Genomic DNA, 14,566 nt, shown 5'->3' on the forward strand with positions numbered 1-14,566 from the left:
GAGTCATCTGACATTCACAGAGAAAATTCACAGAGAAAGTGAATTTTGAACCCTACATTATACCATATATAAAATCAGTTCCAGGTCCATTCTGGATCTAGATGTGAAAGACAAAAAATAATTTACAATGAAAAATAGAAAAGCACCTTCATGAACACTGAATAGGCTAAATCAATCAATCAATCAATCAATCAATCAAATGAGACGCTAAAAGTGCTAACCAAAACAGGAAGGACTGATGAACTACATTGAAAGTTGGAATTTGTATTTGCCATAAGGCATCATTAAGAGAGTGAAAAGGCAAATAAGAGGCTGGAGAAGGTATCTGCAATATCTATCAACAGTAGATTCATCACCCCACAAAAAGAACCCCTGCATATCAATAATAAGAAGACAATCTAAAAGACAAATGGGGGGATACTTCATCAAAGAGGACATTCAATGGCCAACAAACTCAGAAAATGTGTACAAGGCTCACTGGGTCTTAGGGAAATGTCAAATAAAAATGGCTAAAATTAGAGATTGACAAATAATCTGTTCTGGCAAGGATGCACAGCCCAATTTCTGTCCTGTGCTGGTGGGAGTACTAATAAACCATTTTGTAAAAACATTTGACACTAGCATGTGAAGTTGAACTTAAGCAAACCTAATTACCCAGATAGCCCCCTCACTGATATTTACTCCACAGAAATGCATACACATACCCACAAAATCTCACAGAATATTCCTGGTGGCACCATTGGCAAGAATGCAAAACTGAAGATAGTTAACATTGAAATAGATAAATTACGTTTTCACAAAACTTAATAATATGCAGCAATGAGACTAAACAAAACATGATTTGAAAGGATCTGACAAATACATCAGCAAAAGAAGTCAGACATATCAGAGTACACAGGCTATCATTCCATGTATAAAATGTTCAAAATGGGCCAAAAGTCAGTGGTAGTGAGTGAAGTCAGAACAGTGGTCCCCCTGTCAGGAGGAGGTCAGGGGACTGCATGGTGTCAGCTCAGGGTCAGGTTCTGCTTCCCGACCCAATTGGTGATTAAGGGGATGTGATCTCTTGTGTACTCAGCTGAAACATTTTATTTAAAAAAGAAGAATCTGGCAGATATATCTGAGCTGACTTAGGAAAGTAACATAGGCCAGGTATCAATAAGTGGGGAAACAAATCTAATTGAAGATCACCAAATATGATTCTTCACCAGTTGAAAAAAATAAAAATGTGAATTACAGTCATATATAACAAATTAGAATAAAAAATAAATTTAAAAATATGAATCTATGAAGGATTCATTAATAATATTTACCTTTTTGCATTTTTTAGACTTAAAAATTTTTTGAATTAAAAATGAGTATTAGTTACATGTTAGAGTCCAAAAAATAAATATGTTAAAAAAGAAACAACTGTCTAGCTGAAATTTACACAATTACAAAGGGGTCCCTGTGTGGTGCAGTGAGGGGACCCAGATAGGGTGACCTCTGTTCAAGGAGCCTGGTCTTAGCTGCTCTAGCTCTCAAGCATTCTGCAGGGTAAAAAGACACAGTGTGCAGATGAGCAGGTCTCTTAGCATCAGTGCAAATGCATTCCAATTAGCCTCACTCAAGCTGTACTAAAGGAGCAGTTTTGTCCCATTCTCTGTAGAACACTCGGTTAGCAAGGGTAAAAACCAGAGAGGCCACTGCCCAGATGCCCAACTCCATCCTGCAGAAGGGACCAGTGGTGTTGCTCATGCATTACTTAACAAAATGCACAGAGGAAAAGTGCCACTAGTCCTGTCTTGGGTGGCACATTCATGAAGCTTACCTGTAAACTGAAGATTAGTGACACAAACTCCAACTGAATATCGAAAATACCAGTTATTTATTTAAACTCCAACTGAAAACCTGTCAATTTCACCACCAAACATCCTTTTAAGAAAACCATGCTTTCCTCAACAAACTTGTATCATTAGAAAGTAACTTTATATTTTTGACACATTATTAAGGAAAAAAGATAGAATGTTCCATCTCTCAGAATTATGTTTGAAAATTTAAAAAAGGTAGCTTTAAATTTTTTCATTATACATGACAAATGTGTCTATTGTATATAGAATGATTTCAGAATTAAAGATGGTTACAAGTAAAATCTGAAAACATGTCTAAGATGAAAATCTGAATCCATATATATGTGTACATGTGTACCCAATCTCTACAAATGCAGTGTATAAAATTTCCTATTATGGGAGAAATAGAGAACAAATTTTAGTTCATTTTTCATTAAAAAGAGACTCCTAATAAGAGGCTGTTCATTCAAATTTATGTGGGTGGGGGGCAATAAGGACTTTAGATTAACAGGCTTAAAAATAAAAGGATAATGTTAAATGATCATTTAATATCACATTAGTAACATTGATTCTTGTTATTTTGTCTTATCCAGGTTAGAACCAGAACAAATGATCTTTAGTATAATAATGGGGATTAGTCTGATACAGGAAGAACAGCTCTGGGTGACAGGCTAGACTGAGAAAGCTGGATCTGTGAGCACCACCTGTATATTTCCACGCAATCAAAGAGACCCCCATGGCATTTCCCCATGCAGAGAATTAGGGGTCCACAGGCACCCGAGGCAGGTGTTTCTCTGCATGTCTTCTGATATCACTGCCATATCTGTTACCAATGACCTCCACTATGAAGAAACTGTAATGTTTAAATTAAAGCACACAGTGAATGCATGAATAAATAAAAGCATGTGGGCATAAACTTTTTACAAGTGATGCAGAAAAGAACAAGTGCATATTGAACAAGCTGTAAGAGATTTCATCGTTCACATTATGCAAATGCATTTTGCTAGTGATATTTTCTATTTTAGTCAGGATGATCCTCATTACTACTTTTACTATGTGAACTACAAAACTGTGTATCTGTTTTAACAAGAACATATACATAATTACTCTGTGGAGAAATTTTCAAAAGTGTCAAAATATGAATTAAAACACCGACACTTTTTTTTTAAAGGCTCCTTATGTGATTCCAAAACATGTTGCTTACAGAATGAAGGCTTGGTAAAATGGATGAGAACATTTGTATGGAGGAGTTTCTAAAATACCAGTTATTTATTTAAAGCAAGCTTCAGCTCTGGTTTATGATTTAGAAACTCTTCTGATGAGGAGAAATATAAAGCTGCACAATTAAAGCCACATAATTTTTGACCTCCATTTTTCTGAGGAAAAGACCCTCCCTCTTTGTTGCTGAGATAAAATCAGGAAGTCTTCCAACCCCCAAATTCATCTTTTCTCCAACTGAAATGAGCAGGTTAGTACTACTTGTAGACCTCATGATCTTTGTTCAATGACAGCCATCCATGCTCTTTTTCTTCTTCAGAAAAGTTGAACAAGTAATTGTACTGGAGATGAACTGCAGGGCTATCTAATTGTGCTAATTTGGTGTATTCTGCTAAAATCAGCAGAAAACTCACAAATTTTCCTTTCTTCTAGAAGATAAACAAATATTACTGTGTTCTGGGAGAGACAAATTTATATATATATATTTTTTTGTGGCCAGAGACACAGGATGCTAACTACAAATGATAAATATTTTCATCTGACCAGATCAAAATATTAACACTAAAATAAGACAACCAAGGGAAAACTCATTCTTTAGCTTGTTACCATGGAACCTAGCCTCAGAATTTGGGCTACACTGAGCCTTCACTGAAAAAAAGAATAAAAAACCCAAATGGTATTAAAACATGAAATTCTTTTTCCTACACACTAACAAATTTCTCAGCTCTGATGACTAAACTTTTTCAAATAACTTTCTTGCCTAATGAGACACCTTCTTTAGTCATTCAACTTATCAAATGCAGTGGGACACTCCTGACTTCCCTCCATGACTTCAGAAGATTTAGATCTGTCCCAACCTGAGTGGGGATCATAAAGATAGACAGTCCAGCCTTTTTAATTTTTGGAGGGTACTGGGAATTGAACTCAGGTGCACTCGACCACTGAGACACTTCCCTAGTCCTCTTTTGTATTTTGTTTAGAGACAGGATCTCACTGAGTTTCTTAGTGCCTCACTTTTGCTGAGGCTGGCTTTGTACTCTCAATCCTCCTTTCTCAGCTTCCCAAGCCACTGGGATTACAGGTGTGTGCCAGTGCACCTGGAAAGTCTTTTTACTTTTAAAAATGAGAAAATTGAGGTTTAGGGGTTTGAAGTGATGGAAATTTGTATGTGCTGGGTAGGGACTAGGACAAGTCTCGGGACTTCTGGTCAAGTTTTTCCACCACTCCCTATTGGAATGATAAAGCCAAACAATCAAACAGATAAGACATTCCAAACAACAAAAAGTATATTCTGTGTTTTTGCTCGTGTTTTTGTTTTTACCTCTGAAGAGATTATCCAAGTCAATATCTTCTTTTCCTTTGATTTTCAAACACTTTGCCTGCTGTACATGTCTGGGCAAAGAACAGAAATAAAATCTAGATTCATTATCCTGTGAAGTAGGAATAAATCATGATAGCAGCAGCACAAATTTAAATAAAAACCACTGGGTAAACGTTAGTGACTTAGCAGGTATTATGCTGCATGGAGCCCTGCCAGATTTTTTTTTTTCAGTTTAAGATTTTGAAAAATATATACTTTTGTTCAGGAAGTCTGCCTATGAAACCTGAAACTTAAAAGTCTCCTTTGCCCCCACATTCTATTATAACAAAAAGTTTCTAAAACCCTCTGGAAAAAATCTCTTCAGATTCTGAGGAAGATGAGACAGTGGGTGACAGGGCTGTAGATGGGTAAATAATAATTGCTACTGATGATTTTGACACTATTTTAATCAGAAGATTACAGACATTGTGCTCAAACAACTATATAAAGTAATTTAGTTACATTGCTGAATGTCAGAGAATTAATTAACTTTTAAAATGTTGCACTATGCAGTAAGGGCTGATTTTGTAACTCTTTCATCATGGAACTTTATTAGAACTTGAAGCTCATACTTCATAATGAATATGGAAGTTTTTAAAATGAAACTTTTCCAGGGTTGCTAATTACCTACTAATTAATTTTAGGTAGATAGAACTTGATGCAATTAATTTTTCTGTATATATTTATAACTTTAATAAGAGCACAATACTTTCCTTTGCACATATATTTTCTTATTATACTTACTCTCTAATTTTATCCTAACAAGCCTTTGAAATGCTCATGAAAGAACATTCCAGTTTCTGTTTCAGATGAAGAAATTGATTCAGTTGCCAAAAGCCTATGTAGAAACTTAAATAACTTATAGGTAATGAAGGTAATTTTATCTATATGTCATATAATCATGCATCTCATGGCATAATTATATTTATCAGTTATATCTTAATTCTTAAGACTTTTATCAAGTTGACAAAAACTGAAAAAGGATTTTGTTTGAAGTTGCATCTTTGCGCCATATAGATTCTGCAAGGCTGCTGTGGAGCCAAGTTCCTTAGGTGGCTAATCACCTGTAATACAAAGGAAGAACAGCATGCCAGGAATGGGAGGACCTGGGTTCATACCCAGGACCTGGCTCCTACATTTATGATCCCAAGTGGATATTTAAATACTCAGAGTCTTAGATTCTAATCTGCAAAAGAGAGACAGTACTTGCTTCATTAGGTTTTCTGAGCAATTACTGAAGTAGATATTAAAAAATAGTATAAAAACATTTATGCATCATGGATATGCATAAATGTGTGGAATATTTTTATTTTCAATGTGTATACTTTTTATTCTCTCATAATCCATATATATATATATATATATATATATATATATATATATATATATATATATATCATCAGGATTTGTTTACATTCTTTCTGAAAAGCATAGCACAGCCATTTTGCAAAGAATATGAAAAAAAGAAGAACAATTTTAGTTCTGCTTACTTCTTTTTCGCAAATCTTTGGGTATTTTCCCCTCAGTCCTACAAATTTTATGACACTTTGGATTGATTTTCAATCCATCTTAAAGCATCCCTCTGCAATCGGTTAATAAAGATCTTAATTCTAGCATATAAAATTAAAAACTGGAGCTTCCTTACATAACACTGATGAGGATTTTTAAATAATTTTAAAATAAATCAAATAAGATCATTGAGTTCTGTTAACAATGCTAGGCACTGCAATTAATCACAGGTTACACTTTGGTATAGCCTTGCTTTCAAATTATTGCATTGCTAGGGAGATAACACCAAGCCAATCCTGTGGGCAAAACTCCCATGAGACAGGTACTTTCCAGGGACTCCCAGCCTCTCTATTTAGCTTAACCTCAGTTAGTTCTCACAAAACTCTAAAAGGTAGGGATAGTACTCCTGTTTTATAAATACAAACACTAAGGCTCAGAAATATTAAAGCATTTTCTCCACATCAGCCACACAGTGCATTGATGGTGGAGCCAGGATACAAAATCAAGTTTTTGAACTAAAAATCCCAAACTTGATTCTGTTCCACACATGATCTTCCAATACTGCAGGACTTGCTGCTTATTTACAGTAGATATGGAGGAATTGTCACAGGCAGAACAAAAAGAAAAAAAAAAAGGGACAGTCAGGAATGTTCTTAGAGGCCAAGGGGAGAACATAGCTAGGCTCTCTGCAGAGAATGGGGGAAGGGGAACTAGGAAGAACTGGGGAGAAAGGGAGAAACTGGGCTGGAAGGAAAACAGGAGGGGAGAAGAGTTTTAGGAACCCAAATAAGCAAATCAATTTGTCTGGTAGAAGCCCCTGCACTGTGCAATGAAAGGTGCATTGACAAAATAAGGGGGGGGGGGAAATGTGCTGCAGAGGACCTTGCCTGCAATGCTGGTGTTTGAACTGGATCTCATGGGCAGTGGAAAGGCCACTGGAGTGTTTGCATCTTGCAAGATCTACAACAGAAATGCTTGGAAATGACGAAGGCCAGAAAAGCGCCAAAGATGAAATTTTTTTTTTTTTTTTTTTGGTTTGAGCTAAAAAAGGTATTTCTTCATGTAAATCTCCAGGTACAATTACTTGACTGCTAATTTTTCCTAAAGCCTGACCTGTACCACCTTTTATATAATCATAGCTCCAGGCACCCTAAATAATCTTCAAAATCTTTCATTAGTAGGATTTATGTTATTGCAGCAAGAATCAGACACTCCTCTCTCTCTCTCTCTCTCTCTCTCTCTCTCTCTCTCTCTCTCTCTCTCTCTCTGTGTGTGTGTGTGTGTGTGTCTGTCTGTCTATACCAAATTCAGTCTCGAAATTATTGTAAACGACTGCCATGAAACTTGCCGTTGTTGCCCAGTAGTGTCTGCCATCCACTGATTCGCAAACTATCATAGATTTGCTACTTCCAGTGAAGGCAGTATTGGTAGCTACCACTCAGTGCTCATTAAGTTCCAAGCCCATAAACTAGATGCCTACCATGAAAATAAGATCAATCTTACTTTGCATTGAAAAAGAGAGATTAAGGAACTTGTCCAAAGTCACAAAGTGAGTAGAAGAACTAGAATCTGAATCTAACTCATGTTAGTCTATCTGGACCTAGAAAACTCCTGGAACATGAGTTGGCCACAATGATAGGCAAAAAGTCAATTCCTGCCCATTGCACTTTGGTAAATAGAGTTGTATTAGAATGCAGCTACTGGTTCATTAGTTCACTTTGTGTCTAGGGTCACTTTCACAATAATGGCTGAGCTCAGAAGTTGTAACAGCAAATTTATGGCTGACCAAACCTAAAATATTTACTATGTGGCTCTTTACAGGAAAAGTTTACTAACCCCTGTCCTGAAAATAAAAGAAAAAGTCCATAAGGTCAAAATACACATACAACATGTATGTTTTATCTTTTCTAAATATTGCTCTAATAACTGTTTAGTTATAGCTTATAATCAGACTTCAAAGGCAAAACCTAGGCTCTGACTGTATTTAATTTTTAGGTAACTTCTCCAAGTCTAATCAACAGTCTTTGAGATTTCCATGCTGACAAGTTGCATTCAGCTGAGATGAATTCTACCACTGAAAGACTCCTCATCTATCAGGGCATTCAGATGTGTGCACCATCAACTTTCATAGGAGGCAGAACAAGAAAGGGGCTGTCACAGGGAGATGAAGAAGGTGGGATCAGAGATCAAGTTGGGGGGTCTTCTGCATGTAAAGTGGGAGAGATTAGGAAAGCTCTCAGGGGCTTTTTGAAAGAGGCTTCAAAACAAGGTTCACTGCAGAAAATGCAGAGGGGCCCCCAGGTGCAGAACATGGTCCTGTGAAGTGTTAGGTGAGGAGAAGTGATGGGGCATGGGATGGGATGAGGTGGGGAGTGGAGCTGAGGACCACTGATGAGAACCGCAACATCTCTCTGCTTCCCTGTGTGCCTGTATGTTTGGATATACAAAGGTTTTAATCTACAGTACAGCAAAATGGGCCAACAAGCTGAGTCTATTAATCTAAAGAACTAATAAAATATGCTTAGTTTTTACCTAAGAAGTAATTAAACCTTGAAAAATATGGCAGTAGAAAACATACATAAACAATGATATATATAAAAAGGTTTACTTGGCATTATGTATAAGGAAAAATATTGGAAACCATTTTTCAATAGGGGAATGGGTTAAATGAAACAAGGTGGAATACTGTAGAACATCATACATTGTTAAGAATAAGGCATTGGCTCCATGTCTATTAATATGACAATGGATCCATGATATATTGTTAAACCCCCCAAACATGTTATAGATTAACAAAAAATGGCATGATTTTTAAAAAGAGCTAAAGTATATCTACATGTCCATAGGTAGACACAGAAACTAAAGAGGTATTGCAAGTGTGTGACAATCTGTTGATACCAGCCACCTCAGTTTCTATCACCAAAGTTGTAAAGCAATAAATGAGAGATTATTAAATTTTAAAAAAATCCATTACTTGAATAATTAACATGGGCATTTTCTTAAATTTTTACAAGCTTCCAAGTTATGCTGTTTTATAGAAAAAGGTCTAGATATTATTAATGTTTTTAATTGTTTTCTTTTTATTCATCCATATTTTCTAATTTTCCTATAATAAACAAGCATCATTTTAGTAATAAGAAAAAAATGTTAAATGTCCCAACTTTACTACTAACCATGAATGGAAAATAATTATTTTGAAGCTGATTAAGTATGTAGATGAGAAAAAAATGCCTGTTGGTGCCCAGATAGCAGAATTTTGTTTTTCTAGGGTATAAGAGCACTAATATTTCCTTTTGCAAGGAACCATGGAGATTTTAGGACACAATGTTCTTCAGAATTTAATTACTAAGAGCCTGTCCAAGGCAGGATTCCAGAAATCCAGAGATTCACAATAAATTATAAGAATTAGCTCTGAAAAAATAAAAGTACCTATTAAGGCACATATCAGTTAATTTAAGTTTCAGCAGAACTATAAGTTTGTTTAGGAAATATGAAACAATACCCTAGCAGGTAGAACCCGATTAGGGCCAGGTCCTTCAGTTGCATGGGTTTCTCTCCAGGCTTCTGAGCTGGCCACTGAATGAGTGAGTGCTGATAGAGGGAGTAAATTAACGTGCCCTCTGCCAAGTCCACAGGACAAGGCCCATCCTGCCTGAGTTCCAATCCTTGACCTGACACTTCTAAGCCTGGGTAACTTTCCTAAGAAAAGATAAGAATGGGGTTTTGCCTGTTTTGTTCACTGCTATATCACAAGAGTTTGGAATAGGGCCTTTCGGATTATTTATTTAATGGATACAAGTTGAATGAATGAATGAATGAGTATCTCTAAATTCAGAAAGGCTCAGAGTTATTCAGCTCTCCAAGTGCCAAAGCCAATTGTGTTCTGACATGGTCTTAATGTGGGGTTGGCAGTGATCTAGAACAGCAAACAGAACTGTGACCATTCAGAGAACCGAGTTACCACCAACACGGTTCATGAAGGAACTTGACTCTTTGCCTTTGGTCTCATTTCCATGTTGAAGAAGTTGGATTAAACTTGAGTCTTTGCATGTGAGACTCTTACATTGGCACACCTGTCCAGAGGCTCCTTGGAGTCCCACTGGAGGTAGGGATGGGAGAGCCCTTCTCTGAATGGCCACAGGCTTCCCTTTAGAAGGTTTCCTTTTAGCCAGAATGCCCTAAAAGCCTAGAAGGATTTGGGGGTGTCTTGGTGTTTTGATCACTACGCTTTTGATCAAGGGGTTTAATCAGCTTATGAATCAGGTATTAACTAAATAAATAAAAGTCTAAATTCCTATGTTTGGTGCCAAGATGTGTCTTATACACAGCTAGAACTGGTCAAATTTCCATACTTTGAGATCAACAACTTTGCTGGGGGTCAAATTCAGCAATTTGGGGGTCTAGGGGATGCAGTTCAGTGTTAGACTGCTTATCTAGCATGTGTAAGGCCCTGTTTGAACCCTCAGCAGAGGCTAAATAAATAAATTAATTAAAAGTTTTATAAAAACAATAAAAAAGACTTGGAACTATTATTATGATTGTTACTACTATAACATCGTTCTTTCTCTGTCTACACACACACACACACACACACACACACCTGTATTCAGAATCATATAAGCTTTTCATTCATGTCCATTTTATAGGTGAAGCAATTGAGACTCTCGGAGGAAAATGAATGTCTATAGCTAAATCAAATAACTTAAGACATATACTTGGAATCTATGATGTGTAAAAAACAAAAATAAAGAACATTGGTTCCTCCCTTTGGCAGCCTACAGTCCTTTTGAGAAAGAAGGTACACACACAAAGCAAGTATTGAAATGGTACACGCAGACACACACAGAAGTAAGCCACCAGTATGCAGCACAGATAGGAGGGACAGAGGAGAGCTGAGGGCAGGGGTGGGGCTCCCTTGTTTCTACATCCCAGGGCCAACCACTGTCCTGACACATCATGAGTGATTGTTCAAAATCTAGTTAATTCATTGAGTGACTAATAAGTGTCAGGCTTTATATTATGTTTTGGAAACACATAGACATGTAAAATAGAATCTCTATCCTCAAGAAGCTTAGATAGGTGGGAATGGCTTAGAAATTGTCCAGAGATGAACCTTGAGGAAGGGAGAAGCTGCAGGCAGGGTAAACAAAGTACTCAGGATGGAACAAAGGTTTAAATGCCAGAAAGAAATAACACTATGGATGTTGAGGGATGGGAACACTGAGCAGATTACATGCCCGAAGCATAGAATATATGTGAGAAGAAGTGAGAGAAAAGCCCGATGAATTAAAGAAAGCCCATTTACTTACTTGGAAGGTTAATATGTGGAAGAACCACCTAACTCTGTTATAACTCTGAGAATGGCTCTCATAGAAGGTATTTATGCTGCTGATAATTTGAATAATGGAACTAAACTTGTTAGCTCACAGCAGTACAATTTATTATCAGAATCATTAAAGGATGATTCCACTACGTACCATTCCCTCTGATTACCATAATTTCCTCCAGCCATTTCTATTACCAATATAGGCCTTCATGAACTGCATAAAATTTACAATACATCAGACACTGGGGAAAACAAGTGAGCTTTACTAGGCATTTTCTTAGGTTTTCCTAATAGCACTGACTGAGAATGACAGATATTTTAGACAACAGTGGTGCTATGAATTCAAACGCCATGGTGAACGCTGCTTTGAGGAGGCAAAAGAGGTTATTAAAGAACACTTAGGTGGGTGGGAAAAAGCCTGGAGAAAATGTCCTTCTCAGGCCTGAGGGAAAGAGCTAATGGATAATATAGGGGCAGCTACATCCGGGGTAATTTTCTTTATGATGAAAATGTTTTAATGACTATAATTTTATTCTCGTTGCAGATAGAAGTCTTTTATATTATGATGAAATGTGTTCAAGATAGAACATTTTGTGTTATATATGGAATAAATAAGAATAAACACTTTGGGGAAAACATGGTAATATTCTTCCCCATGGGTAGTTCTATTTTCACAAAATGAGAAATACATGTTATAAGATGACCCTAAGAATTCTATATAGAACTAAAAAATTGTCTAAGTAGAAACCCAGCCAGATCTTTTCAAAGCCTTTAAACCATCTTTATGTTATGCTGGAGTAGTTAAAATAGGGTTTGGAGTCCAGTAAATCTGCATTCAAATTCCAACCTTTCTACTGGCTATCTAGGTGACCGTGGATACTTTGCCTAACCTCTCTGAACCTTCAGGTGCTTTTACTGTACGATCACAATGAGATACCTTACCACACACAGGTTGTCATAAGGGTGAAATAAAATGAACAAGAGGATCTATATAAATTGTTTAGCTCAACAGAAGTGTGTGATATTGTTAGTAAGCATTTATTATTGGATGGAAATTGTATTGCATTGTTTCTTGTATGGAAATATGCTGGATTTAATTAGAAAACCAATGTTTGGGTTCCAGATCAGCAACACAAGGGTCCCTGTTTCCTTACCTACAAATGGCACTGCTATGAGAACAAAAACACCTGTTTTGCTCTAAACTGTTACACTACATAACATGTATTTTTTCCTATGGGGTAGAGACTCAAAGGAAGAAACTCAGGTGGTATGCTGTTTGCCTCCATTTAATGCACATAAATATACTACTATTAATTCTAGAAACCCAAAGAAAAATAAGATTTTTGTATAAGCATAAAATATATATTCAATAATTGTGACCCATTGTGAATCTGACTCCTGAAAATTATCATACCATGAATATCTGACTATTTTGAAGGTAAATCTTTGCAAACATGTAGTAGTATATAATCTACTCAAATTTAAAGCATGACCTTCTACTAAAAATATGAATGCATTTGGACTCTTTCCACTAGTAAATCATGCAGTGGAGCCATGAGCATGTTAACAATAGGCTCCTACAAATATTAAAATGAGAGCGGCCAGACCTTTTGAAAATAATCACAAAACTGAGACACAGTAAGGAAAAAGCAAAATTCTCTAAATGGTCAGGTGATGCCTAATTGATTGTGAAAAAATGTTTAAAAATAATGTTTTTTTTTTCTTTTTCTTTTTTTGTGTGTATATGTGTGTGTGTGTGTGTGTGTGTGGTGCTGGGGATGAACAGGGATGCCAGGGCCTTGCTTGCGAGGCAAGCACTCTACCAACTGAGGTATATTCCCAGCCCAGAATGTTACACTTTGCATTTGAATTATAAGAATTCTGGAGATTCTAAGGTGACAAATAGTATTTATACAAGAGATTACTGAAGGCTGTCCAGAGCTTGGGGAAGGATGAATCTGTAGTACTAATTGTCACCAACATAAACCCCTCCCTCATCCCATGAAAGAAACCAGGTAAAAATGACCTTTCTTCAACATGCAGGAGAGAAGAGATGAAACTAAAATCTTCTCCTTCCTCTCTAGGTTTGATATCTTGTGATTTCAAGAGCAAAAATTTGGGATAGAGGAATGGTAGTTTCAGAAAAGTCCTAGGAGAAAAACTGAGGAAGACTGAAACAGATCTTATCTGCTCAGGGTCAGCCTATTTAACATCCCCTGGTGATTTCCTTGTTCTCCTTCTTCCTCAGCCTGGAATTCAAGGGTATGAACAATGTCATGGAGATGGGGTAGAAAGAGGGCTTAGACCGAGATTGCTATTGCTAATACTATGCATTTAAACACTATTAAGACAATTGGTTAGAAAAAAAGTGGACAACTACTGTAGAACAGGGATTGCACTAGTCTTGTGATTTGAAAGCCAAATGCTGTGCCTGCTACTCAGCTTCAGCTATTCACACAGTTGTGTATGTGCATGAGAGAGGATAGGACACAATGGGAAAGGATGTAAGTTTTCTGCTCAGTTGTTAGCTAACATTTTCCACTGTTTCTTTTTACCTATCATAATTATACCTTATATATTTCAGTGCACAGCCCCTTCAAAAATGGCAAAGCACATACTATATCCTGAAAAGGGGCAATTCCTAAGACAAATAAGATGGGGAGAAAAGATTTTGCTGGAAAGAACAACTTAGCTAACCTCTGAGACAACATGACAGTGTTTTATTTTTTTTTTAACAGCAGTTCAAAGATCTGCTTAGTCTCTGTGACTTTCGACATTGAGGATGAATATAGAAATATTTACAAGAGAGACTGACTTGGTTTTTATGTGGAAAAAAATACAACAGAATACAGCAAAAAGGATGAAGGCAAGTAGAAATACTGGTCTCTATGACTTGGAATAAATAAACTCAGTTCTTTAGGAAGAAAGAAGGGAAGGAGGGAGGGAGGAAGAAAAGTAGGAGGGAGGGAGGAAGGAAGGAAAGAAGGGAGGGTGGGAGGGAGGGAAGAGAAAATTTCTTCCCCAATTGGGAAATGGAAAGGACAAATAAGCTCTCAACTTCTTAAGTTGTAAACAGTGTGGGTGTGAACAGGCAGTAAAGAACAACTAGACCCTGTGAAGTTTCAACAAGAGGAGTGGGTGTGTACAAAATAATAAAAATGCAAGTTACAGACATAAAAATAGAGAGGAATGTGTATCCATAGGAAATAGACCATGCAACAAAGAGGAGGCTAAGCTGCAATCGTGTGCAGAGCCATCAAAACCAAACAAGCTATATAATAAAAACGAAATGTCACCTGAGTGTTCTAAAACATTTGTGTGGAA

At 36.7% G+C, this 14,566-nt stretch overlaps 1 protein-coding gene across 1 annotated transcript in view; it reads right to left on the reverse strand.

Moving 5' to 3' along the window:
• Window positions 1–14,566, reverse strand: part of L3mbtl4 (L3MBTL histone methyl-lysine binding protein 4) — a 464,449-nt gene that overhangs the window by 116,823 nt on the left and 333,060 nt on the right. The window contains exon 16 of the mRNA XM_027942948.2: window positions 4,369–4,439. Coding sequence (XP_027798749.2) covers window positions 4,369–4,439 — 71 coding nt within the window. The remainder of the gene's footprint in view (window positions 1–4,368; window positions 4,440–14,566) is intronic.

This window comes from Marmota flaviventris, chromosome 16 (genome assembly GCF_047511675.1).
Source record: "Marmota flaviventris isolate mMarFla1 chromosome 16, mMarFla1.hap1, whole genome shotgun sequence".
In the NCBI taxonomy this organism is placed as follows: domain Eukaryota; kingdom Metazoa; phylum Chordata; class Mammalia; order Rodentia; family Sciuridae; genus Marmota; species Marmota flaviventris.